Source organism: Camelus bactrianus, chromosome 33 (genome assembly GCF_048773025.1).
Source record: "Camelus bactrianus isolate YW-2024 breed Bactrian camel chromosome 33, ASM4877302v1, whole genome shotgun sequence".
NCBI classification, from domain to species: Eukaryota; Metazoa; Chordata; class Mammalia; order Artiodactyla; family Camelidae; genus Camelus; species Camelus bactrianus.
Window position 1 is genome coordinate 12919524 of NC_133571.1, and position 27835 is coordinate 12947358.

The 27835-nt window shown below is 52.1% G+C and overlaps 1 protein-coding gene and 1 pseudogene across 3 annotated transcripts in view; one reads left to right on the plus strand and one right to left on the minus strand.

The window, feature by feature from the left end:
* The window catches only part of DSCAML1 (DS cell adhesion molecule like 1), a 331475-nt gene that overhangs the window by 75661 nt on the left and 227979 nt on the right, over positions 1–27835 (minus strand). For all 3 annotated transcript variants that reach the window (XM_074357069.1, XM_074357068.1, XM_074357070.1), the window contains 3 exons: positions 11152–11298; positions 5147–5425; positions 1454–1729 (listed from right to left, as the gene is read on the minus strand). In XM_074357069.1, coding sequence (XP_074213170.1) covers positions 1454–1729; positions 5147–5425; positions 11152–11298 — 702 coding nt within the window. The remainder of the gene's footprint in view (positions 1–1453; positions 1730–5146; positions 5426–11151; positions 11299–27835) is intronic.
* Positions 21723–25925, plus strand: LOC105067863 (inhibitor of growth protein 1 pseudogene; annotated as a pseudogene).

The following is a 27835-nucleotide window of genomic DNA, read 5'->3' on the forward strand; positions in this document are numbered from 1 at the left end:
TCACACCCAAATGCTGATGTTAACCCAAGCTGCCAGCCCCTGGCCCTATTTCTGGGGGAGACTCATGTCTCCAACCTGGGGAGAGCCTGGTGCCTGGCAGAGCTGGGACTGCCTGCTGGGGGGTGACAGCCTTTGGCCTCTCCCCTGCCTCTCTCCCCGGCCCTCCTCTCTGGCTGTCCCTCCCTTCCAGCTCATTGCCCCTCCCACAAGCCTCATTCTCCATATTCCCTGGTCTGAACTGGCCAGCCCTGGCTGTCCTCTAAGAGCTCACAATCTCACCTACTATGAGGGGGCAGCCCCTCGGAGAGAAAATGTGCTGGGTGGTGGGGTGGTCTCTCCTGGGTGGGGAGTAGTTCAGACGGGAGGTCCCCTGAGATGAAAGTCACCCATTTCCCACTAGTCTGCACCCAGCTGCTGGGCTTCCTCACTGGGGACAGAGAGCAGGGATTGGGCAGAACAAGAAGAGGTGGGGGCTGAGAAGGGCAGTTTGCTGGGCACTGGCGAGGGGTGAGGGCTCAGGTTCGATGGGTAGTCACCTCTCACGTCCCACTTCCTGAGGGACGAGGACCCATGGGCTGTAACAGGGAGACTTATGCCCGTGGGGTTTGCCTGGGTTTGGTGTCTTTGTTACCACAGTGAAAAATCCTTGGAAGGAATAGGATTATGCTTGTTTTGGTTTTGGTTTTAGGAGCAACAAAGGAGCTGGGGAACCACTAAATTTGTTGGTAAGGATCGGGCCTTCTCAAACCCCTGCTTCATCTTTGTACAAATAAGAGGTGCCTCCTCTGGGTGGTCGCAACTTGGTGTGGGGTCATGGCTTGATCAGTGGAGTGCAAGCTGGATTTCAGTCCTCACCCTCTTGGTTGGGCACCTTGTTCAGTGAACAACCTGAACAACCATACACAGAGGTGCTGGGTGAGGAAATCTAGGGGGTGGCAGCTTTAAAGAGAGAGAGAAGCAGGAAGAAACCTGGGTTTGTGGTAAGAAACAGGGCCTGCTGTGAAGAGACCCCAGGCTAGGAGAGGATTCAAGAGTTCAGAGATTCCTGGTAGCCTTCCAGGGCCTCTGGGAGACTGAGAGTCTTTAAGACCCTAAAGAAGATGCTTCTAATAGTGAAATTCTAGTAATTTTGAAGGGCAGAGGCAATCAAGTATGATGGTTAAGAGGCCTGAGTTCAAATCCCAGCCTTGTCCCTTCGCAGGGCTGTGTGACCTTGGGCAGGTGACTGAAGCCTCAGTTTTTTTCCAAACTGCAAAATAGGTAATATTAAAAAAAAAAAAAAAGGCTCCCCACACAGGGCCCTGGGGAGGATTAAATAAGAGCGGGCATCTGCCTGTGTGTTGTGAGTGCTGGATGAATGCCTTCTGTCGGGAGGGCTGGGACGGGGCCTGGGGCAGGGCGCCTCCCCACCGGGCTGTGGAAGCCCTGAACCCACCCAGCTTCCCCGGCTCACCCTCGAGCACGACGATGGCGAAGTCCTGGGCGGTCTGGGCCTTGCGGGTGGCGAAGCACTGGTAGGCCCCGGAGTGGCTCTTCTGGGCCGAGGTGATGAGCAGGGTCTCGTTGCTGAGCCCACGGATGGAGATGGCCTCGTTGGGCAGCACCAGCTCGGTGTTGCGGTACCAGCGGATGCTGAACTCTGGGGAGCCCATCAGGGTGCAGGAGAGGATGACCGTGCTGCCAATGCCGGTCTTCAGCTTCTTTGGTGTCAGGGTCACATGAAGGGGGTCTGGGCCGGGCCAGGCAGGGGCGAGGTGAGGGGAAACGGGGAGGGAGAAAAAAAGGACTCACTGTGAGTGGAATGTGGCTCGGGGTGGGCTGTGGTCATAAATGGCCCCAGGACTCCGGAGGCCCTGGTTCTGTCTCCAAGAATCCTTGTCGAGGGTCCTGGGACTAGTGAATTCCTCGCTCTAGGCCTCAGTTAACGCATCTGTTAAATGGCCTGGTCAGGCCAGGAGGTGTCTCTGCACCTCTCGTTCTGATGGCTTGTGCTTTCCTGATGTGGGCCCCTCGCCTGGGCAGGGCTGTGCAGCTCCCTCTGGCTCATGAGGAGGACGAGAGCTTGTCTGGCTCATCATCTTTGCTGTCACCCCCAGAAACCAGGGAGGCCCCCGTAGCCCAGCCATCTGTCTCCCATACTTATGCGGATCACCAGGCGCCACCTTCTGCTGGTCTGACTTCCTTTAGATGCATCAGTCAACCCCCTACACTGCCCTGTCCTGCTGCAGTACCCCCTCCGCCTCCCTTTTCCCTGTGTCCCTCCATCAGTCCTCCCCGCTGCAGCCAGCCACTACCCTGCTCGGAACTCCCACGGTGCCCGACTCAGTGGCATTCAAGACCATCAAGGCCCTTGTGGACCCAGCCCTCTTCTCAGCTGTTTTCTCTAGGGCAGCAGCCTGCCTGTGTTTCCTACACACCCAGGGCCTCACCTAGAGTACACTCTGCCCTAATTCTTACTCATCCTTTCACACTGAACTCAGGTGGCATTTCCTCCAGGAAGCCTTCCCAGGCACCACTCCCCTCCCAGGCTGGGTTAAGGATCTCTCTTCTGGGGCGCCCTGAGTGTAACTAACACCGCACTAAGCACAGGGTCTTCTGATCACCACTTTGTGTCTGTCTCTCCCTCTGGACTGTGAGCCACTTGAAAGCAGGGCAGCGTCTGTCATCTTTACATCCCTACAGCTGTCTGGGTCATGTTTATTGATTGGCTGGCTGGCTGGTTACCAGCCATGAGCCAGTCTCTCTTCTCTGATCTCCACGAGCTTGGAGTTCTGTATAGGAGCCCGAGGCCTGTAGGCGCCTGCGATCCCCAGTGAACGAAACTGAGGAGAGGGGGGCATGGCAGGCCTGTCTCGGTGGGCGCAGTCAAAGCACACATGAGTCTGCTCACTCTCTGCTCTCCCTAGTGGCTCCCAGAGCCTCTGCCCCCTACACAGGCGATGTCAGTGCACAATGATGCAGATGGCATCTTGCTTGTCCCAGTCACCAGCCAGGGCACCCAGGGCCCTGCCAGCCAGCTGCTCTCTCCTCACTGCCCCTGCACGGGCTTCACGGCAGGACGGCTGGGAGGTTTGGTGGCAGAATGAGGGGGAGTATGAAAAGCATTACTTTCCTCTTCATGAACCTGGCAGAGAGGGGCTATCAAAGAGGATGGAAGACAGAGAAAAGCCATGACACTTCCCCCAGAACCTGGCTGTCCAGCCAAGCCCAGTGTAGGGGAGGGTAGGGAGCCAAGAGGAGGATCTGGGGTACCTGTGCATACAGGAGCAGTGGAGGGTGCTTACAGCTGTAAACAGTTACTTATCGCATGTCTGTGTGCGTTCCAGGATGAGACCATGTTACACAGAGGGATGTGTGTGTCTGAATGTGCACAGGCACCATGTATGTGTGCACGTGTGCATGGGGAAGTGGGCGTGGGAAATTTCAACACACGTGCCCGTGTGTGTGTCTAAGTACCTGCCTGCCTGATGTACACAGGCAGGAGCTATGAACGCCAAGTGACTCAGAGTTAGGTTTGCCAATTTTCTGAGGATCTGGGGGTATGCAGCCCTCCTGACCGGTAGCCTAAGATGGTGCGTCTGTATGAATGTGAATATGAGTCTGTGTTTGTGAGTGTGTGTGTAGCAGGACAGGGCGGGGAAGAAGGTAATATTAGACCAAATAATTCTGGACAGTGCTTAGGACAGGAAGTGGGTGCTGATCCTGGTCCATTTACCCGCCTACTCTGCGGTCGGGCTTGCTTGTACGAGGGGAAGCCCCCTGCCTCCAAGCTCCCAGCCTTTTAACCTAAGCAGGCGTATCACAGCACTGCTATCACTGGAAGAGCTTTCCTTGGGGCTCTTTCTGCTCTTCCGGCTTCATAGTGAATTCACACGGGGAGGGTCTCTTCCTGGCACGGCAAATAAACGTTCTCCAACTGGCAGGACCCTCTCGACTGTGGGGAGGAATCTGGGCCCATATCTAGGCTGAAGGCAACAGGACACCAAAGCCAGAAGGTCAGCCCAGGAAGGGGTGGGCTCTGTGTGGTTCTCTGGTCCGCAGACCTGCAGCTTTGTGTTCACGAGACAGGTGGGGAGCCGGGAGGAGAGCATCTTTGGTCAGTCTTCACGGCAGAGGGAACTTTTCTGCAGGATGGAGGTGGGATCACCTCGGGACAGCCTTTTCCCACTGCCCAGGTTGAAAGGCCCTCATGATGCCGTGAGGTACAAGGTTCAGGGACTCAGGCTATCGCTGCTGCACAGGTGTGAGACCCCACAAGGGTCCCCAAACCCCAGCCCCACTGCTGCCAATGCCTTCCCTGTAGTCCTGAGAGCAGGGAACTCAGGGAATCAGACTCAGAAGCCAGAGCTAGAAGGGGCCTCTTCACTTTGCAAATGGGAGCCTGAGACTGGGTCACATGAGGGAGGGGCTGGGGGTGCAAAAGATGCTCCCAGGTTCCACGAATCCCTCTCCAGGGTTCTCTCCCTGGCCTCAGCCCCTCTGCCTCGACTTCTCTGCCCTTCCAGACGCTCAGCAGCAGCAGGGGTCTATGGAGGCCTCCTGCTCTCCACGTGGGCTCCCTGGACCCCCGGGCTCTGGGATAGGGCAGGAACAGGAGGGACCAGAGTTAATGACTAACTGTTAGGTCCTAAAAAGTCTGCCTTGGTTGTTTACCCCCAGTGTCTGCTCTGATCGATCAGTACTCCTATCAATTATTGCTAAATATTCTGAATGTCACCTCTGATGGGTTTATGTGTCCTCTAGTGGATTCACATCAGCATTGTTTCCTTTAGCACAGACACTGCCTCCTCCCAACAAGCTGAGAAGTCTACGAGCTCACCACATCACCTTCTGACCCTCGTAAGCTCTGGGCGGTAGGAAGGCCTGGGTTATTATCCCCTTTGACAGAAAAGGGCATGGAGGTGATCATCACGGTTATATGATTTTCCCAAAGTCAGTTACTATCTGATGATGTCAGAATCAAAAGGCAGGTCTTCTGATTTCAAACCCAGTGCTTTTCCCAGGACACCAACCTGCCTTCCCCAACCAGAGACTCATCTCCTGGGGCCTGCCAGAGGCAGGTACAGCTGCCCCCGTGCCCCTCCCCATCACACGTGGTGCTTTCAATGGTTACTGTGGCTGGAAGAGGGGCTACTCCCCTGCTCACCGATGACCGTGAGGGTGCCTGTGGCCTCTGCAGAGCCGAAGGTGTTGGTGACCTCACAAATGTAGGTGCCGCTGTCCTCGGTCCGCAGGTCACTGATGGTCAGCCCCGTGATGCGCTTGGTCCAGCGGCTGTCGGCTGGGAGGGGTCGGCCATCCTTGAGCCAGCGGATGGCAGGGATGGGGTAGCCAGAGGCGGTGCAGGGCAGCTCCACGGTGTGGCCGGCCCACACTTCCTGGGAATGGAAGCCGTCCAGGATGGTGGGGATTGACTCGGCAGGGTCTGGAAGGCAGAGAGCATGGGAGGTCCTGGGCAGCCCTGGGTGGGGGCGGGAAGGCAGGCACCCAGAACTGATGTCTGGAGTGAGTGATACCCAGGGCAGGAGAGCTTGCTCTGTTTCCCTGAGCCCCAGACTCTGGCCCCAAATCTCCTTCTCAGGCCAGATGGAGGCCTGAGAAGCACGGCTGGGAGCAGGGAGGATGGCGGGCAGACCAGGCTACAAACACAGACAGATAGAGGGGAAAAGGGAAACAGCAAGAGGCATTGAGAGGGAGAGACTTTCACACAAACGGTCCTGGTGATGTGAGAATCATGACATTCTGGCTTTGTAATTCCTGGTCAGTCTCCGTCTGGGACTCAGGACTGGAGGCCCCCATCAGGGATGGGCATCCCTGTTGCGTCCTGTCTCCTCCCCCCTGCAATCTGGGCAGGATCAGAGGAGGCAGTGCCTTTCCATTCCAGAAGGACTTAGAAGGGAAGCCTTCTGCAAAACACACCCGCCACCCCAACAATGCTCCTCTCCTCTGCCTTCCCAAACCAAGAGAAAGCGGTGACTGCGAGGACTGGGGCTTTCCCCTGCAGAAGCCATGGCCCTTGGTGGGATTCTGTGTGCGACGCCTGTGCCACTTCTGAGCAGCGTTCTGGCTGCTGCCTCAGTCTAGTTCTAAAAGGCCTCCCTGGATTTTCTGCCCAGTGGGGACCTGCCCCTGCTGTAAAACCGCCATAGGCCCCATTTACCTACATACACCAATCCACACCGCTTATCCCGAATCAGACCTCCCGATCAAGATCTGTGATCTTGCCCCTGCCAGGTCCCTGGCCTAGCCTGCCTCCCTCACCTTCTGATCTCACCGGGTCCCCCCTCATGGCACGCTCTCATCGCACTGTTCTCCACCCGGGTGCCCCACTAGCCTGCTCTGCTTGGCCAACTCCTGTTGATCTTTCACAAACCAGCTTCAATGTCACCCCTTTGGGATGTCTCCCGCAGCCCACTCTCATTGGACTCCCATAAAATTTCCTTTTTCCTTTATTTTCAAACAACCTTTTCTTTTGAAAGAAAAAAAAAGTTAAAGGGCAATAGATGCACATGGTCAAACTTCAGAAAGCAGAGATGAGCGGACAGGGAAAAGAATGTGCCCCTCACCCCTGCACCCAGCCACCCCATGTCCCTCCCAGAGGCAACCACTGCTGCCTCTTTCCCCGAGGCCCTTGCCGACAACAGTTAGCACCAGGCCTCGTGTCTGTCTGCCCTGGCAGACGGCGAGCTCCTTGAGGCGACATCTCTCGTGCCTGGCACAGAGTAGGGCTGCTGGACCACTAACATATGAGGGAGGATGAACAGGGGCAGGAGGGCAGGAGGTGGGCCAGTGGTCTGATTTTTCCAATGTGCAGAACGTCATAGGCTCATGGAGTAGCAGAGCTGGCTTAAGGACCTTGGAGAGCACACCCAGATGCAGACCCTGAGACCAGAGAGGTGCAGGACCGGCCCAGAATCACACTGCAGAACCAAGATCTGAAAACCAGTCCCCCTCTCTCATGTTCACTACGTGGGGGCTGAGACAGAATAATCTAACACTGGACTTCGCTCCAAAGGGAATGGAGAGAGCAGCTGACTATCAGTAGGGACCCTCCTTGACTCGTGGGAAATATCCTCTGTCCTGAGCTCAGCTCCCTAAGAGAGGGGCTGGGTGAGGAATTCTCCCTGCTAGGGAAAGACTTTCTAGAAGACTCTCTGCTCCTTTCCCACCATGCATGGCTTTTCACAAGGAGCCTGGACGAGAAATCAGGAGACCCAAGTGCAAGTCTGCCTGGATCACAGATAAGCTGTGTGACCTTGGGTGAGTCTTCTAATCTCCCAGAGCCCGAGTTTCCTCCTCTGCATGTGGAGGTGACAACATGCCTCCAGATCTCATAAGGCTGTTGTGGGAACAAAGCAAACTGTATGTCAAAGAGCCCACTGACGCTACACCGCTCCGCAGATGTGCCGGGCGATTACTATTCTGCACCCGCCACGCTCCCTCCCTGCCAGCTTCTGTGGCCTCTTCCCCCCACAACCCTGTGGGAATGGTTGGGATAAACAAATCCAGTGCCAGGGAAGAATTATTCAATGTGACACTTAATTGATGCAAAATACACAAATTCCGTGGCACACCGCAGAATTTACAAGCGGAGGGGCCAACGGGGTGGTGGAGGAAGGGGCGGAGGGAATTAATCACCGAGTCTCAGGCGTGAAATTAAATTCTGAGGGAAAGAAACCTCTTTCATTACTCCAGAGCAGAAGTAAAATGCTGTGGCGTGTTCGGAGACAGCCTGGGGGGATCGGGTGCCGCCAGGGCCGGTGCAGGGCTAGGGGAGACAGATGGCCTGGCTCTGGGAAATCTCTGGGGTTCGCTAGGGTAGGTTGGGACTGAGGCTGGACTGGGCTCAGGGTTGGGGTAGGGGGTGGTCAGGACAGTGCTGTGATGGAAGATGGCTTCTGCACCTGGCTCGGCACCCTGTGAGCTGGTGAACCCTGGTCTAGTCTCTCAGCCTCTCTGGTCACTGGTTCCCTCCTTTACAAATGCAGATGATGGTGCCTCTTCCTCTGAGTTAATGCCCATGAAAGCACTTGGTAAACCCTAAAAAGCATCTCAACGCATAGAATGGTTGTTACTAGGTTGTATTTTACGGGGCTCAGAATATTTTTGTAACTGCCTCCTCTTCTACCTTGGACAATACAGAAGAATAAAAGTTGATCCCCCGTCCACCGCTGCCCCTCCCCGAAATGTACTAGGAATAATAATGCAGCAACAATAGAACAACAACCACAAGGACCACAACAAAGTCAGCAGTGACGCCCTGCTGAGCGCTTCCTTTGTTTCTGGCCCCACAGGAAGCAGTTTACACGTGGCATCCTATTTAATTCTCCCAGCAACCCCAGGAGAGCATGCTGTCGCTCCCATTTTACAAGATGGGGAAGCTGAGGTTTGAAGACATTATTTATTTTATGCCAGGTTCTACAGCTGCTGAGTGGTGGGGCTAAGACTGAAACTTCAACCTGATTCCTAAGTCCGTTTTTCAATACGTCTCATTCCCTTCCACCCTTCACCTCCCTCCTCCTTAAACACTTGGTGAAGGCTGAGAAGCCCCCAAGGGTAGTTGTTGCCGTGATCCAAGGACCATCTACAAGGCGATGCCATGGAGATCAACCTGCCCCTTCCTCTTGCCTTTGGGCCTTGGGACAGGAGAGGTGGTCGTCCTTTGAGGGCGTGCTGGGCTCAGGTCTCCTCAGCCACCAGGTGCCTTGGTGGGACCTAGCTCTGCCAGGACATGCAGTGGCGTCTCCTTGCCCTTGAAGCCAGTGGGTGGCCCAGAAGCTTCTGGCCAGGGCAGGATGATGCTCTTCCCGGCCACCAGCCCTAGGAGTTCACAGGGCTCTGGCCACTAAGGAGCAAGGCATCTCAGCTCAGGACTGACCCCTACCCTTGACTCAGAGTGGAACTGAAAGGTGAGGCTGGGGGCTGAGGCCTGAGCCCCCCAACACGAGCTCCCCTTTGCACTGCCTGCTCGGGTATCAGTTGCATTTTTGCCGAGACAAGCAGCTTGCAGATCGCATTGTCACATCACATCACATCACATCAGGGCCGGCGTCACTCCTGGGCCCCTTCCCCTCGGCTCCCCTCCGCTTCTTCTGTCTTCCTCTAGGTCTCCTTCACCCTGTCACTGTCATCTTCTCTGTCCTTGTCTCTCTGTTAGGTTTCTGTCTTTCTCTCTCCCCTTTTGTCTGGCTGGGTGCCTCCCTATCTCTGCTATCTCTGTTTCTCTATTTGGGCTTTGTCTCTGGGGAGCATCTCCCATCCTCCCCCCACCCAGCGGGGTGTCGGGGGCAATGAGAGCAGAAGGAGAATTGTTGCCATATCCTCCAGTTTAAAGAGTGTCTTTTTTGAGGATGGATTGGAAGGCATGATATTCTGACACCTATCAGTAATTCTTCCTAATATTCCTCAGTATCAGCATTTACATTTGGTTTATATTGGAAGAGCTGCAGGTAAAATACACTAACTTTACTTTAAAAAAAGGTGGAGGTATTCCCTCCAAAGTGAAGGTAAGATTAATAGGATGAAGGGACTAAATTTCTGTGCAGGGGGAAGGAGCAGGCCTGCAAGGGGCTGGATTTTTGTGCCTTTCCCACATTGCATGAGAGGCATGCAAATGAGATGCAAAACACTACAGAAAGAAGTCTCTATAATTTGGAAGGGAACCACTCTGACACATTTGGGAACTGGGCTGCAGACTGCAAAGTCTAGCCACAAAGATGGGGCCACATGGTGTAGCCCCGTCTCCTCCCCACACGACAGCACAGTTTCCCTGGGCATTGGCTAATTCCACAAATATTTACTTAGCCAGGCTCTCTGATTCCTCGCCCTCCTGGCTCTCACTCTTCTGGACTTGCCTCCAATTAAGAGGGAGTCCTGAATAGAGTCATCTGCTGGTTGGGGTAGGTCCTCACCAAACCGCAGAATGTCAGAGGTCAACAGAATCTGAGCGGTCACTAAATCTAGTTCCTGTTTCAGAGACCCAGAGAGGCCACGTGATATGGTGGGGTTTGTTTCCAAACCCTGGTGTTCTGACTATCAGTCTACCTTCCCTCCCAAAGCCACTCCAATTCCAAGTCCTCAAGAGCAGAGATTTTCAAATTGCAGGTCACAAACTGTTAGGAAGTTATGAAATCCATTTGGTGATTTGCAACCAGCATTTAGAGAAATTAAAATGGGATAGAACAGAATAAAAAATATTAGAGCGCATTGTAATGCACGAGGTAGGAAACACCAGCGTGCACTGCATAGGTTATGATGTCTGTGGATCGCTGTCAGGAGTTTAAAAAGCACTACTGCAGAACGCTTTCCCTGAAGAGCGCCAAGTGCCCTTCCCTGCTCTGGGCTGGGGGTGTGCGTGGTGTTCAATTAGCCCCTTCCATGGGGGTCTACAGCTGGAGGACACTGGGGGCTCAGAGTGTGAATTCTGGTTGTGCCTCCCACTGATTAAACAGTTGGGGCAACTTGCTTGGCTTCACTGAGTTTTCTCACCCACAGAAATAGGGAGTGCAGTGAACACCTCACCCTATTATGGTGCCTAAGAGCACATGAGTGAAATTTTTGGCACATAGCAGGATTCAGTAAATATCAGCTTCCATCCTTCCATAGAAGCTACAATCACTCCAGAATAAAAATCCTTTATTTAATTTAGAAATATATTTTTACCCATTATTTGTCTACTTTCAATTGTTGTGAGGTGGGCTATAACAACAGATCTATATGTATTCATAAATAGATAAAATTGAATCTTAAAGAACACTTAGAGACACCAGGAAATATAAGATCTCTCTAATCAAATCAAAAAATCAAAGCAAACCAAATCAAATTGAATCACTGCTATGTTTGAACAACAGATTTTAACTATGAGCTTCCTGGCAACAAAGGCAAAAAAAGAGAGGATATATCAGCTCTTCAGGAGAGTCAAGCTTCTCAGGTACAGACTTCTGAAAAGAATTCATCTGTAGAGCCCTTATCTGAAGGGCACCCAAAACCAAACCAGACAAGGTCTGCCCCAGTGGTTTCTATACCTGTGTTCTTTAATCTCTTTCTTGGCATCCCCTAAGTACAGAGCCGACTCCCTGGTCCACGGTGCAGACATGCCCGCCCCGTCTCAGGGATGGGCTGGCGCCCTCCCTCCGCAGCCCTCTCACCTACCTGTCACGGAGAGGCGGGCCCCGTTGCTCTGCCGGGTCTCCCCGCTGTACTTGTGCTTGGTGATGCAGCGGTAGGTGGAGAGGGCGTCCTCCTTCTGCACGTCAGAGATGTACAGCCCGCCGTGGGAAGTAATAAAAAATCTGTTTTCTGGAGACATAATCAGGACACAGTTCATTACTCCCCTGGCTGGGCACACCCCCAGACGCGACTCAGACCTGCAGCTGGCCTTCTCTCAGGCCAGGATTGTGGCCCAGGGGAGGGGAGGTGATGGGGAAAGCAAGGGGGTGAAGTTGGTACAGCCCCAAAGGCAGGGGAGCGTTTCCAATAGATGATGATTTTCTATGTGCAAACAGATAGATATTACGGTAATTATCCCTTTAAGTGTAGATGCTTCAGCATTTTATGGGAAGATGTGGGGCTTGAGAGTCAGACCAAAGATCTGGGTTCCAATGTGATTCTTTCAGTTATTAGCTGTGTGGCTTTGGGAAATTTACTTAACCTCTCTGAGCCTTATCTGTGTAACGGTGCAAGTAACACTTCCTGGAGTGGACGTAATGAAAAAAATAATGAAGTATCTGGCACACAGTAAGTGCTCACTTAGTGAATATTAGTCCTCATCTTTCCTATCTCTTTGCAAGAGCTTGCAAAGCTTTAACATTCATTGCTTGTTGTTCTTACAACTGTTAGAAGTGTTGTCTACATTTTTAAGTCACATAGCCGGTAAGTAGATCAGAGCTCAGGCCTTCTGGCTCCCAGCTCTCCCCTTGCACTGAGCCAAACACAAGCTTCCATCCTTTTCTGTCAATCTGCATTCTTTATTCACCCCAGAAACAGTTATTGAGGATAAGCCGCACCAGGAGTGCGGGTGTGACGATGCAGATTTGAGATACTAATTCATCATACAGTTCTTAAAACCATTTTGTGCAAGGCAAAGGTGCCGGCTACTTTCCCTGCCCCCTCCACAGCCTCACTGCCAGGACTCATAGAGACGGGGAAAGGACAGAGTATACCCATTTGGCTGATTAGAAGACTCCACTCCGAGGTAGAATGGGTTTTCTTGTCCAAGGTCCTAAGGCAAACCCTGAATTAATCAGGACTGATCTTAAAAGGGGAGAATGTGGACCTGAGAGTTGGGGAGAGGCTTGCCTTTGGCTTCAGGACTCTCTAAGCTCATGGCCTCCCTCTCAAGACCCAGCCAGGAGGAGGCTGAGAAGCTAACCTTGAGTCCCTCTGCCTGCTCTCTAGGGGTGGGGTGACATCCCCCCTGGTGGCCACAGAAGACCTCAGGCTGCCATTCCCAGCAGAGGGGGCATCAGAATCAGGACAGTGATAATGACTTACAAGAAAGCTGCTGGGGACGGGGTAAGGATGACCTCACAAGAAGGACCTGCTAACACTGGACTGTCAGGCTTTCATAGGGAAATGTTTTGAGGTAGCCCATGCCCTTCAAATTGTATTATTTAGAGGTCTGCTTCCTCCCACCTGGGGGTTGAATGAGCCCTCTCAACCACTGACAAGCGCTCTGACCACCCCTCCAAGCACAAGTCCAAGACCTCAGCACCTGCAGACAGGGACTTCATCAAAGCAGACTTTCCAACAATGAACGCTGTAGAATTGCAGGGCTGAAAGCTGCATGTGCTTGACCACATCTTTGACAAAGCTTGTCCGGCCTTTATTTGAATACCTCCAGGGCTGGGGAACTCACTACTGCAATCAGTGGCCCATTCCAAAGTCGACAGCTCTGACTTTTAGAGAGATCTTCCTTGGTCACATTGGTCTCTTGTGTCTCTCTCCATGGAGAGATACTATGTTCTACTCATTGGACCCCTACAGAACCAACCTAAATCCATGTTACACTGCCTCACGAACCACAAGGCAGCTGGCATGCCCTTTGATGTTTCTTCAGGCTAAGCAGTCTCAGGATTATAGTTTTTAATAGTTACTTAGTATGGTTTCAAATAACTTCATTAATCTGGTTGGTCTCCTGTCTTCTTAACAAACTTTGATTTACCTACAAATCTTGGAATTTTCCCTCTCTCCCTCTCTCCTTCCCCTCCTCCCTCCCTCCCGTCCTCCCTCCCATGTATCTTTGTACAGGACTAAACCTACTATGTGCCAAGCACTTTGCCAAGTGGTGGGGATCAGCTTATCTGACCAGGGCAGAGGAGAGCCGGGGTACCAGCCAGCAGCCTCCAGCCTCAGCTGCATTAACTTTCTAGGCGTAATGGAGTGGGAGTGGGAGGCAGCCCCATTACACCACTGCTTCTTACTCTGCTTGTCCTCAGCTAAAGGCCCTGGTCGTGTGTCTGTGAGCTGCTGCTAGGCCACTTTCTTGCTCTCCACCCTTGGACACCTGGCCCAGGTCTGGGACTTCACATGGATCCCTGTTGAGTGGCATTTTGTTGAGATCTCCCTACATGGACACTTGGCCAGCTGGTAGCCTGCTTGGAGCTTCTGGACCCCCTCCCTGCCCCCTCCAAAGCACAGACCACACCCTGTAGACCCCCACTCAGTGCTGTGGGTAAAAGATGAAAAGGAAGCAGGAGGGAGCCAGGCACCACTGCCAGCAGTCAGAAGATCCACAGGAAGCGCAGAGAGAGCCTGGCTCCCCAACCTGATTCTGCATGTGCCGTTTTGTCTCCATGTTGTGACATCGCAAAGTCAAAGGCGGAAGCTCTGTAGTCATTTATTATGTAACTGGGACTGGAATGCAGAACTACTGGAGGGTGTTGCTGCCAGTCAGAGGTACCAGGATTGGAGGTGGTGGTGGTGGTGGGATAACGAAAAGCAAGAAAATCCCTAAAATCAACCCTAGCAACTCACAAGTGCTCCGGCCTGGACAGGGAGGACCGTGTTATCCCCAGGACGATGACAATGGTGTTGACAATGATGTGCTTGGCCCTCAGGAATTTTAAGCTGGGGAGGGGTGCTGCAGTGATGGTGGTGGGGAGCTGGGGTTTCTATAGCAACAAGCAGCTGCTGCATCTGATGTTTCACATCCTTCATTGTCCTCATTTCCCCCCTCCCTTCCCCCCTTCTTGTGCATATTTAATTGCAGTAACATTTCCAGATACAGTGTGTCGCTCTTCCTGAAACAAAGGCGGGCCACAGCCAGGGGGATGCAGAGCAAGCAAGAGGGGAAGAAGAAATCAGGGGTATTATGTTAATCCCCACTGGGCGGGACTTGTGCAACATCAGTTCTGCATGTTTGATGAGAATCAGATGATGGGCCCTGCTGGGGAAGGAAGGAGAATGGGGCCTGTGGAGTGAGCGGTGTACTGTATAGAGAGAGGAGGAGGCACAGCCATTTGGTGGGGGGTTCAGAGGGGCTGGGGCTCCAAACATGGCTGGCCTCCAAAGCTGGCTCCAAAGGGGTGCCCTGGAAGTCTGGCAGCCTAAATGGGACCAGCCGTCTTGGATTGGTTGAGGAGCCGATATCCTGTGTCTTGGCTCCTCCTCCTTGGGGCAGGCTGTGTCCAGCTGCAGGAAGGGCAGAGTGGCGGCCACGACCATCGTGTCTAGCCCCCATTCTGCAAGCCATTTGGACATGTGTGTCCAGGATCATTTTTGGTTGACTCTATACCTGGGGGGCACTAATGGCATTTAGTGGTCAGCTTAGAGTAACAAAAACTGTTCCAATCCCAAATGCCAGTTGCGTCCCCACAGGTATCCACTGGAGGGTCACTTTCCCTTGGGCTCTAGGAGTGGTACACGGAACTGTGTCTAAACATGGACTCTGCCACTGGTGCTGCTTGACTGTTACCTCAAAGTCTGCGGCGTCATCTGTGAGCACGCCGATGACCAGGGAAGCGCTGTGTGTGGTTAATCAATCCTTTTCTTCTTTTTATTATTACTCGCACACGCCAGCTTCCCTAGCCTTTCCCCTGGTGATCTGGAGCAGGCCTCTCCTTTTTGTAAAGCTAAATATTTATTGAGCACCTATTACATGTTAGGCCAAAGGCTTTATAAACAGTATCCCATTTAATCCCCACACCGCTTTGAAATGGATATTACTGTTATTACTAACCAAAGCACAGAGAGGTTGAATAACCCACCCACAGTCACACAGCTGATAAGTGGTAGAGCCTGGACCATTAGTCTACTTCCAATGCTCCTCCAAAGCTCTGTGCTAGGCTGACTCTCCTAGAATAACAGCACCTCTTATGGGGACACACATTCAGCCAGCCTCTGCTTGGTAGCTTCTGTCAGCGGGGTCCTCACCTCCTCATGAAGGAGCAGTCATCCATTCAATTCAGTTTGGCTCAATTTAAAGTCTTTATGAAGCATCTCTAGGTACCAGATAGGGCTCCACGGAGAAGTCTTGAACTTGGTCTCTGCTCTCTGGGATTCCACAGTTAGAAGACAACATCCTTCTACCAGGAAAGGTTTGGCCTTAAGTGCTGGGGGCTAGTGAAGGATGAGGAGGGAGCTCAATAGAAGCCATTAGTGAGAAGACGAGGATTAAAAGGGGCCAAGCCACCCCGAGGTGGAGGATAAGCCCAGTCCTGGAACTTAGGAGACTTGAGTTGGAGCCCTAGCTTGGCCACTAATGATGGGGTATACACTGGGTTAGTGTCCCTTCCAAATTAATGTTGACCCAGAACTTGTGAATGCAAATAAAATCAAGTTAAAATGAGGCCATACTGGCTTAGGTTAGATCCTAAATCCAATAGGACTGGTGTCCTTAGAAGAAGAGGGAAATTTGGACACAGGTGCACACACAGGGCGGGTGCCATGTCAAAACAGAGGCACAGATTGGAGTGATGCACCTATGAGCAAAGAAAAGTCAAAGATGGCCAGTGACCCCAGAAGCTAGGCGCGAAGCAAGGGAGGACCCTCTCCTAGGGTCTGCAGAGAGAGCGCGCCCGGCCCACACCTTGATTTTGGACTTCTGGCCTCCACAGCTGGGACACAAGGAATCTCTGTTGCTTTAAGCCACCCAGTTTGCAGTAATTTGTTAATGCGGCCCTGGGAAACTGATAACAGGGTGACCTTAGGGAAGTCCAGTCCTCTCTGACCCTCAATTTTCCCGTCTGTATAAAGAGGGAAGAGTTGGAGTAGGTGTGTGTTTTTAACTGTTTGTACATTAGAGTCATTTAAGGAGCTTTTAAAATTAAACTCAGAATCTCTGGGGGTGTGGTTTGGACATTAGTATTTAAAAAAGCTTTTTGGGTGATGTCATTTGAAGCCATGGTGGAGAACCACTGACTAGATAAACTTGTAAGGCCCCTTCTCTCTGATAACTGATGTCTCTGGGATCACACCAGACTTACCTGAGTCCCATTTCTCCTTCAGGAAAATGGAGATAATAAACAGGACTTAGGTCACAGAGTTGTTGGGAGAATTAAATGAAAGATGAGTTACTGTGTAAGATAGCCTCCAGCACATAGGTGGTGCTCGTTAACTGTCAGCATGAGCGGTTCCATCTCAGGGAGGTGGAGGGCTGGGGGCCGCTGGGGTGGGGGCGGCTCTCCACCCCTCCCTGTGGTCAGGCCTCCTGCAAAGTCTCCCCCTTCCTCTCAGGAGCTGGAAATAAGGAGGCCCTCCTGGGCAGCTCAGAGACCCTGTACACAGGTGCTAAGTGAGCTGACAGTATCTTTTCTGTCTTTTTTTAAGAGGTCAGAGAGCTGGGCCTTGGAGACTCCTCAGAGCTGCAGGAGCCATGGAGAGGTAATGGACAGAAACCTCAGGGCTCCTGGCGGCCCCAGAGGGCTGGAAGAGAAAATCTGTACTCCGCAAAGGTGGGGCCCCCTCTCCCCGCTCTCAGAGAGACGTGAGGGTGAGTTGGTGGGGAGAGGGTGCTGGGCAGAGGAGAAGTAAGCTGAGGGTTTGCTGCACCGTATGAACTGGACAGATCCCACTCCAGCCTCTAGGACAAGGGAAAGGGATTACTGAATGAAGCAGGGGCAGCTGCGTCCTCCCTGGCCTTTCCTGAAGCAGGAAAGCCAGAAGCTTGGGGATGGGAGGGGGTGGTGGAATTCCTGTATTCCTGGCCTGCACCACCTCTCAATCCACCCTTACAAGGAAGGTCCCAGGAGGCCACAGGATGTGTGGAGTGGGGGAGGGAGAGCAGGGGGAAGAACGGATGGAATTTTGCATTGAGATCAGGCTTTGGCCAGGGCAGAAAAACCAATATGTCTTGGGAGAGAAGAGACATTTAATCTGTCACAGCTCAAAGTTTCCCTGGGTGGCCTCTGGATGCCTCGATTGGCCCCCAGGGGCCTCCCAATTCCAAAAGAGAAATTGCAGTCAATCAGGTTACCAGTTCCTGCTCTATCCAATATAGATTTATAAAAACAATGTGGTCATCCTGCTGCTTGGAGCCTGTGGGTGGTTCATGAGACTAATGAGATAACTCACCCCGATGGCAGGGCTGCTCCCTCCTCCCAGGGGCAGGGTGGGTGGGGGTGATCAGTACTTCTGGGCTGGCAGGAATCAGCCCCGTCAGGGCCCCAGCACCAGGGCAGCCTGCTGGGAGCTATTTGAGGCTGGCTCTGCAGAGCTCCCTCCTTTCCCTCCTTTGTTATTCCCGCTGAGGGTGGGGGCCCTGGGGGTACCTGCCAGCCTGGGTTTGAAAAGTCCAAGGGAGGCGAAGGCTCTGTTCGGCCTCCTCTGCTCCCCCTAGACTCTGGACTCCCAGGTTTGTTAGCCCTATACCCAAGACCCTGGGGAGAGATTTAAAGCATAGTGGAAACACACAGCCTGTGAGTTCGGAATTTGGATTCATGTCCCAGCTCTGGCCTGGCTGGTTCTAAGTCCTGGATCCTCCCTGTTATGGACTGATTTGTGTCCCTATAAAATTCATACATTAAAACCTTAACCCCAGGTGTGACTGTACTGGGAACTAGAACCTTTAAAGAGGTAATACAGGTTAAATGAGGTCACAAGAGTGGGGCCCTAATCCAATAGGACTTTGTGTCCTTAGAAGAAGAGACAGCAGGATGCATGGGCACTGAGGGAAGACCCTGTGATGATAGTGGGAAGGCAGCCATCTGCAAACCAAGGAGAGAGGGCTCCTTCCCCACAGAATTGAAAGCAGGCAGAGGGGACATATCTGGGTCACGAGGAGCCGGAATGGATGGGACCTTTGCTATGTGAGCTTGCACAAGGCACGCAGAGCTGCAACCTCTGGCCCACCTCAGCCAGCTGGAACAGTGAGGGGAAGGCAGCGGGAGCTGGGTGGGCAGCCCAGCTAGAGGGGACGTCACAAGATAATAAGCTCCACGTGGCAGGTGGCAGGTCTGCCACCTGCTTCCTGGCTCAGGCGCTCCCAGGCCCTTGGGAAGACACCCTGGTCTCAAATTCACCTTCAAAGCTCGATGCCAGGCTGGGCAGGGCCTTGATGTGCCAGGCTCCGGGTAGGTGGCCGAACGTACCACATGGGTCCCTGGGGGCCTGGGGAAGCGGCCCCTGTCCGTCCTCCTCCACCAACACCTCTGAGGTGAGAGGGCGAGTGGTCAGAGAAGAAGACGTGGGACTATGGAGCGATGCCCCTGCCTGCCCTGTAAGAGGGGTAAGCCAGGTGCCCCACCTTTATCTCTGCCTTTGGGGCTCTACAGCAGGTGGGGTTACTGCGGGGGATGGGTGTCTCAGGTCTCAGGAGGACCCAGCAAGTGGGTAACATGGTGGAACAGAAAAAACCTGGCTTGAGTCAGAAGCGGGATTCGAACTGTGTTCCCCTTTTGAGCCGGATGATGCTGGGTGAGCCACTGAACCTCTCTGAACCTGTTTCCTATGAGAATTAACTAAGTGAATGAATGTACCCAACGCAGTGCCTGGCACGTAATACGAGGTGGGTTAGTGGTTGTTGAATGACTGAATGACTGAACGAATAAGTGAATGTATAACTCTCCTAAGCAAGGGGACTCAGAACTTGACCTGGGTCTCAGTCTCCAAGCCAATCATTCTCATTACCTCCCAAATGCTCACAATTGGCCTCTTATAGGTGGGAGAGTGTGGATTTCCAGGGAGGTACCAGGCTTAGCTCCCCAGGACCCTGCGGACTGACTGCTTTGGGCAGCTGAGCTCTAGAAGGGGATTGGCACTGTCTCTGGAGTGGCCACCAGGAAGCTGGGGTCACGGGGGTGGGGGTGGTGAGGATGGAGCGTCTGGGGAAGGGGAGCAAGCAGGAGAGCCTTGGTGGAGGGGGACAGAGGGACAGTGGCTGGTTCTCTCTCTCTCCCTGAGCCCTTTCCTTTAAACACATCTCTATCTTCCTCCACCACAGGATTAGCACACATCTCTCATTCTCCTATTGCAACAAGATTTTATTTCTAATTATGCTGTAATAAAACTGGAGCGCTCCCAGGCTTCCTTTCAAATGACTTGTACACACACTGCCGATCGGATCCTCCTCGGCCCCATTGTAATAGCATTTCCCTGACATTCATTAGACATGCATGAGAGGGGCGCTTTAAGAATAGAATTGCATTTAAATGGATTTGCTGAGAGAGGAAGATGAAAAAAAAAAAAAGAGAGGCGAGGGGAGGAGAGGGAGAGGGAGAGAGGTTTGTTGAGCAAACTATGAAAACAAGATGCCATAATAACAGGGTGCTGAAATAAGCCTCTTTCTCCCCAGTCCTCCTCCCGCTGCACAAGGCAGAGCCCAGCCAGGGAGTGGCGGCCTCCAACCCTCCCCTGGAGCCCCCACCCCTACTTTTATGCTGCCCGCTGGGGGGGGCTTCATGGCTCCTCGAGCCATGTGTCAGATGCTCATGGTGTAAGGGAAATAACTGTTATTACAATTCGGTAAGGCTGCCTTGCTTCGACAGAACCCCGGTGGCCATGCCCCCACCGAACGCAGGAAGTGGAGGGATGGTGACTCTCCCCTCGCCAACCCTGACCACAGGGCTCACCTTTAAGGCGTGGCCCCCACCCTTCTGTGTCTCCCTGCACGACCACCTGCAGCCCGAACCCCCATGGGCCACTAAGTGGTTGGAGCTTTTCTTTTACCCCAGTTGGCTCTGAAGTGTCAGGCAGAGTAGGAGATCCATTCTGACACCAGGGCCTGGCCCTCCAAGAGGCCTTGCTCCCTGCTACACCCTCTCCCTAGAGAGCAGACTCCCCATGGCACACTGTATGCACCATAAACAGCCTACTATGTATCAAGGGCCAACCTACTAAGTGTCCATACCCACTTGTGGTCTCACCTAATTTACTCCCCTCACTATAGCCAGATCTTCTTAAAACGGACATCTGATCACACTGAAAACCATCTGTGGTTTCCTCTTTTCCTTAGGACAAAGACCGAAGTCCTTAACAGGGCAGCCAAAGCTCACCATCCTTTCCCTGACCTAACTTAGTCCCATCTCTGGCCCTGGCTCCAACTCCAGCCACACTGGCCTCCCTCCGGTCCTCCAGACTGCCTGCTCCGTCCTCCTCCCCAAGCCTTGTGGCTACTCAGAGCACTCTTCTCACCTCCTTCCCAAAGTTCCCACTGACCCACCCCTCGGAGCTCAGCTCACACTCCTTTCCTCCAGAAGATCCAGTCTCTATCTCCTGTCCTCTTCTCTGCACACTTGTCACCGCTGTACTGAGTCATCAGAGACTTGGCACAGTCCCTAGACTGCAAGCCCCTTGAGGGCAGGGCAGGGTGGGTCCCGGCTGCAGCCGTGGGCCCAGCCCCTGCTCTGGGGTAAAGACTCAGTACAATGGGATGGAAGCCAGGCACTGGGCTGGAATTTCCCTATATGATATCTCGTTTCATCCTGCTACAGCCTTATTGGGGGGGGGGGGTTCTTCCCATCTAATAGATGAGGAAACTGAGAATTAGAGTTCAAAGCAATGTGCCCCAAATCACAAAGCTGGAGCTCTCGGAATCCAAAGCCGTGCTTTTGCTAGGATATTTCCTAGTACACTGCATTGCCATGGGCATTCCTACCCATTCCCTCCCAGAAGAGGGTGTAGCAGACAGGGGGCCTGGCATGTGGCCTCTCGCAGCCATCTGACGTGGCTCCAAGGGCCCTGCAATGGCAGTGGAGACCATCCCCCTGTCCTTCCTGTATTTGCCTCCTGATCTACCACCTTCCTACCCCCAAGGCCTGCCTGGTCCAGAGGCAGCGTCCACACTTGGCAGAGGGAAGATGCTCCCATGAAGAGCCGTCAGAGCCCCAGAGGGCCAAGAGCAGCTGGCAGGTCTGTCCACCTCTGCCTCCCAGTCGCTAGCACCACCCAGGCCTGGCCCAGTGTATGTTTGTGAATGAGCCCCTGACCTCCAGGAGGGTGGGGGCTGCCTGCCTGTCCACTGCTCTAGGCTCAGTTTTGTGCACCACACCTGCATGTGGTGATGCTCAAAAAATATTTGTTGAATGAATGGATGAATGAATGAATAATGAGTGGAATAATGAATGAATGAGTGTATGAATCTCTACCTTTTTGCCTCCATGGTCAGTACTTAGGCTCTGAAGTCAACCAGACCTTGGCTCCATCAAGTGTGATCTTGCACAACTTACCTAACCTCGCAATCAAGTTCCTCTTCTCTAAAACTGTGCCAATAATATTCCAATCACACAGAGCTGGAGTTGTGGCCAGAATGAGAGCTGAGCACCTGCACAGTGATGGCTCAATGAGCAATGGCTCTCATTGCTGCTGCTCCCCAGCTTCCGGAGAAGGTAGATCCATCTAACGTCCACTTCAGTCCACTCAGGGGCTTGGAGGGACCACTCGTGTTGCTGGTTCTGCATGGCTCCCGAGTCCCATCTCTCTCATCTTAAAACCCTAAAAATCCTCTACCACTGTTCAAACAGCAGGGCAATTCTGCTATGTTGAACATCTACCTTTTTTATTTACAGGCTAATAAGCTGACTGCAGGGCACATCTGTGATGCCAGCCAGGGAGCTTGTCAGGAAAGGCAGAAATGTTCAGAGTCCCATCAACGTTTGTGTCTTATCAGCAGCTCCCAAAGCAAGTCTATCCCACTGACATGACGTGAACACACAAGCGAGCGCTCTGCCCCAACTCTACTGGTTCATTCACTTCCCCCCCAGTGCCAGGCAATTTCAGCACCTTTAGGCTCTAAGTTACATCCTACGTCTCTGGGAGCCTGCCCTCCCCTGCCCAGCCCTCCCTCAGCTCTTCCTCCCCTAACTCATGGTATCTGTACCCCTCACCTAGCTTTCATCACACACTCCCTTTTTACTATTGATTAAAAAAAAATGCATCAGTAGCTGTCCTCCTTGGCAGCAGTGCACGGGGGAGGAAAAGCAGAGGGCGATGGGGCGGTACCCTTCCCACTTACGGATTCCCATTAGGTGCCCGGCAGAGGACCAGCTACTTCACGTGCATGGCCTCAGTTTAACCCCGAGAGCAGGCAACATTATCCCCATCTGATAGATGAGGAAAGCAGCTCACAGAAATGCAGAAACTTGCCCAAGGTCACACAGCTAGAACACCATTGGGATTTGAATCCAGATTGACTCCTCAGCTCCTTGAGGACAGAGGCCTCAAATCACCCCACGGGATTTCTATCGGCCTGGCCTGGAAGCCCCAGGTCTGCGACCGACTTTAGCTGTTGACAATGGCCATTGTTCAGGGAGGTACAAACGTGAAAGGAGAAACAGGAGGTGTAGGTAAGGCCTCCCCCAGGCCAGGCACATGGTGAGGGCTGGGCTCTTTGCACGTGTGTATTTGTGTATTCCGAGTGGGACACTGGCCCTGCCAGCTCCCTGGGCACTTAGTGCCTCTCCATCTTGCCCAGAGTGCTTCCCCACACACCTGGAATTCTGAGCTCGTTCACCGGATAGGCATGATTTCTCACCTCTCACTCTCTGGCACCTTCTGCTCGATCAATCAAAAAACTGTTTCCAAGTTAACCTAGATTTAACTCGCGTCTCCCCTCTTTCAGCTCTAGCAATTTCCTAGGTAGGTTACCTCCTCCAGGCACTGCTCCTCGTATCTCTGTCTCTCCTTGAAAATTCCCTGCTGACCGAGCGTCTGAGTATCTGCCCAGTGTGACTCTCTTGCCCCTGGTCGAGGACTATTTGGGGTCTCTTTCTCAGGATGTCTCTCTGCTCTGCCCTCAGCTAGGGTTTAGGGGCATAGAACAGGCAATTTCTTCTTTTTCCTGCTATCTCTTCTTGGTATCCACTCTATACACTGAGCTTTCTTAATGTTTTGGGTTGAAGAAGCCATAAGGATTCCTCTGTATAGGTCCCTAAAAACATGTAAAGAGAAGGAAAATTTGGGAGGACAAAGGTCAGAGGGAATCAGTGCAAGGAAAGAGTGTGGAGATATAACTTAAAGCTGAAACAAGAATTTCTTGATACATTCCAAGTACGGTGTACCCCGCCCCCACCAATTCCAGTCTTGAAAGAGCAGAATAGGAAAATAGCAGGAATTGAGCTCCTACTGTGTGTCAGAGACCGTACTCTGCGCATTGCCACAGCCTTGCCAGATGGCCATGGTCGTCCCTAACGTACAGATGAGAAAACTGAGGCTCAGAGAGTTTGGGCAAGCTGTTGTCTGTGCCACAGACCCAAGGAGTGAACCCAGGTCTCATGCACCGTGCTAAGCCACCTCTGCACTCGCCCTCGCTAGAGTATTCTAGGGACATGTGTAGGGAGGGGTGGAAGGGAAGGGAAGGAGTGGCGGCAGGGTGAGGGGCATTCATTTATCATTCTCCTGCCACATAAAGTCTAGCATTAGATCTGGCTCCTGGGCCTGTAAGTTAGATTAGTTGCTGACCCAGAACCGGCAGCTGAGGCAGGTAGGAGTTGGGGGGAGGGTGGTCACAGCAGCAGAAAATCAGGAACGTCTGACACTGGAGGGACACAGCCAGGGAGGGCGCCGGTGTAATTTACCCACAAGGCCTCGGCGGCCCAGTGGCGGTGGGGGGTGTCCTGGCATATCAGCAGTCACACGATCAAAGAACAAGTTGGAATTAATATCCCTGAGGTGGTCCAGAGCCTCTGATACCAGCAGAAAATTACAGGACATGAGACAGGAGCGTTACAGAATGAATGGGAGGGGACCAGAGATTTCCGTGGCTAATCCTGTTAACAAGACAATTTCTTATCAAACTCATTATGCTTTTGAAAGGAGGGAGCAAGATGGGGAAGAGGAGGTAGGGGGAGGGTGTGATGGGTGATGGGGGGTTAGTCCTGGAGAAGGAAGGACAGAGGTGGGGGAACTGTGGTTACAGAGAGTGCAGGTTCCCGGGAAGTAGGCGTGTGAGTGGCAGGCGTCTAGAGGGACGGGATTCTGCACCGTCTCTGCTCTCCTCAAAAGGAGGCCAGGGCAAAAACTCTCCCTGGCAGCCAACTCCCTGCTGGGTTGCTGGGAACACCCTTCCTGACGGGTGTCTGAACCCACAGGTGCGAGGGAGGAAGCAGGCTCTCAGCCCCCTTTCTTTGACCAAATCCAACATCTTGTTTCATCTTCCGTAGGTCAAAGAGGACTGTCCCTGTCTCTGCAGACGCTGCCCAGGCAAAGAACACCATGTGTCTACAAAGCACTTTCCTGTCCAGGTTCTCACCTGTTTTCTGTGAGATGGGGAGGGAGGAGTCTATGGGGCCTAGAAAGTTAGAGAGCCCTTTCTGGCGCTTACCCGTTGAGCATTTTGGCAAATCACTTAACCTCCTCGAGCAATCATCTCTGTTTTGAAAACAGAGATTAAGTAAATCCTGCCCTACCTACTTGACAAGGTCCTCATCAGGATTAAAAAGGACAGTGTAGGCAAGAGGACTTTGTGATCTGTGAACCATTTACATAAAGAGAAGTGGTTGTTGGCAGAGCAATGGTGGAGCCCAGAGGACAGGGCGAGGCTGGCAGTCCTTCCTGCCGGGACTGCCGAGGGCGCATTTGGGCCTTCTGCCCAGGCCCCAGGAACAGTAGAAGCAATCCTGAAGGACCTGGATGAGTATTATGAGAAGTTTAAGTGGGAGACAGACGGCGCCTAGAAGAGGAGGGTGCTGCCCTGGATTCGGAGGGCCCTGATTTGGAGCCAAGAGCTGTGCGACCTGACGACCCAGATCGTGAGTCAGATGGTGGAGGTGGTGAAGAACAGGACCAGGCAGGTGGACAGTCACGTGGAACTCTTTGAGGCACACCAGGAGGTCAGCGACAACACTGGCCACAGCAAAGCTGGCCAGGAGAAGTAAAAAAATGAGACAATCATGCAGGCAGAAGTGCCCAACGATAAGAGATCCCGGCGACAGCGTAACAGTGAGAATCAGGAAAACACAGCGAATAATCATGACCACAAAGACGTCTCCACTGGGACGCCTGAGGGAGAAGAAGGCAAAGGCCCCCAAGAAGAAGAAACACTCCAAGGCCAAGGCCGAAAGGGAAGCCTCCCCCGAAGACCTTCCCATTGACCCAAACTAGCCCACGTACTGTGAGCACAATCAGGTCTCCTATGGAGAGATGACTGGCGGTGACAATGAAAGTGCCCCATTGAGTGGTTCCACTTCTCCCGCGTGGGGCTGACCCACAAGCCCAAGGGCAGACGGTATTGCCCCCAGATGTTGAGGGGAGAGCCAAGGAGAGGCCCCACAGCAGGTAGTGGTGGGCCCGGCTGAACTGAGGGGAGCAGGGTGGGCCGGGTGTTCATTGCACTGCCACCTTTGGACGGGCGCAGGGACCGGGGGACATAGAATTTCAAAGACGGTTAGAAAAGGAGCCGTTCCTTTTGCAGGGACAGCCGTGATTCTCTTTGCATTTCCGCTGGTGCATATGTGTAACAAGAAAGTGGTCTGTGGATCAACGTTTTAGAAACTACAAATATAGGTTTGAATTAAACACTGAAAAAAAAAAAAAGGTAAGAAGTGGTTGCTATGGCCATTTAAAAAAAACATAATTAAATCATCCAGGTAATTTAAATTCTCCTTATGACAGTCTCTGAAGTTTTCTTTTTACTATGAGTATTTGTCATTTTCCCAAAGTACCAAAAGATTTATTTCAAAAAGAAGAGATAGAAATGTATACGATACTTTAGGCCCAAAGGAGAAAACTCTTAGTGTCAAACAGTCCAAACTCTCAGGGAGCCATTTGCACAAAGATCTTTTTTTTTTAACCATTTTGAAAAATGGAAATATAGTGAATTTACAATGTTATGCCAATTTCAGGTGTATAGCAAAGTGATTCAGTTATACACACACATATGCACACATTCTTTTTCAGATTCTTTCCCATTATACGTTATTACAAGCTATTGAATACAGTTCCCTGTGCTGTAGAGTAGGTCCATGTTTATCTATAGTAGCATGTATCTGTTAATCCCAAACTCCTGATTTACCCGTCCCTGTCCCTGAGTTATGGTCATTTTGAAGTTGAGGTAATACGTTAAGTGTCTTCCTGGATGTAAGAAAGTAGAAGTGGGAAGGCAGGGCTTGAACCTTTAGTTTCAAACCCGGGGTCATTTCCACTGCCAGGACATCACTCCATGACCTTGTCTTTGACCAATCACAAGGGACTTCAACTGGCACAAACCTGAGTATCTGTTTACTGAGGGCCCATGACATGCTCCGGGTTCTCTGGGGCTGGCCTGGGGAAAGAAGGGGGTCAAGGACAAAGCCCTGATTCTCAAGGAGTTTGGCATCCAGGTGGGGAGGAGAAGTCAGATCCAAGGAGCAAGGAGAAGGGTTCAAGTCAGGCTGCCTCCCTCACCCCACAAATACCCAAGGGTGTAGTGCGAAGGACCAGACAAAACATCCCCTGGATGCACAACAAGGGGCAAAGACCCTGGGCTGTTGCCTCGAGGGAGGGCCCCCCAGAGGACTCAGGACTCGTGGTGGGTCCTAAAGAATGTGCGTGATGTGGGTGGATAAAGAGAAATCAGGGGAACTTTCAACAGACATTTATGGAACATTTACCATGCACTTGCTGCTGTGATAAATTAGGGACAGATACAAAGATGCTTAAAACCTTTTAAAGGTCAAGTCCAAGGTCAAGTCCAAGCCCCTCACAAATGCTGGTGAGAGTGTGGAAAAATTAGACCCTTGTGCACTGCTGGGGGGAGTGTAAAATGATGCAGCATTATGGAAAACAGTCTTGTGGCTCCTCAAAAAATAAAAAATAGAACTACTATATGATAGAACAATCCCACTTCTTGGCACATCCCCCAAAGAACTGAAAGCAGGGACTGTGAAAGATATTTGTACACTCATGTTCATAGCAGCATTATTCACAAAAACCAAAAAGCGAAAGCAATCCAAGTGCCCATCAACAGAAGAATGGATAAACAGAATGTGGTCTACACATACAATGGAATATTATTCAGCCTTAAAAAAGAAATTCTGACACGTGCTACGACATGGATTAACCTTGAGGACACTATGTTAAGTGAAATAAGCCAGTCACCAAAGGACAAATACTTTATCATTCCACTTATAAAAGGTACCTAGAGTAGTCAGCTTCACAGAGACAGAAATTAGTATGGTGGTTTTCAGGAGCTCGGGGAGAGGCAGGGGAAAATGGGGAGTTGTTTCATGTGTACAGGGTTTCAGTTTTGCAAAATGAAACTGAACTTACACATCACTGTCTAGAGATAGATGGTGGTGATGTTTGCACAACAATGTGAATGTACTTAATGCCACTGGATTATACACTTAAAAATGGTTAAGATGGCAAATCTTTTGTTATTTGTATTGTAGCATAATTAAAAGTAACAACAAAAGGGCAGATTCTATCAGCATAAACCTTTTAACCTTGGCTCTTCCTCCTTGTTTCCTGCTGAAAAGATGGACAT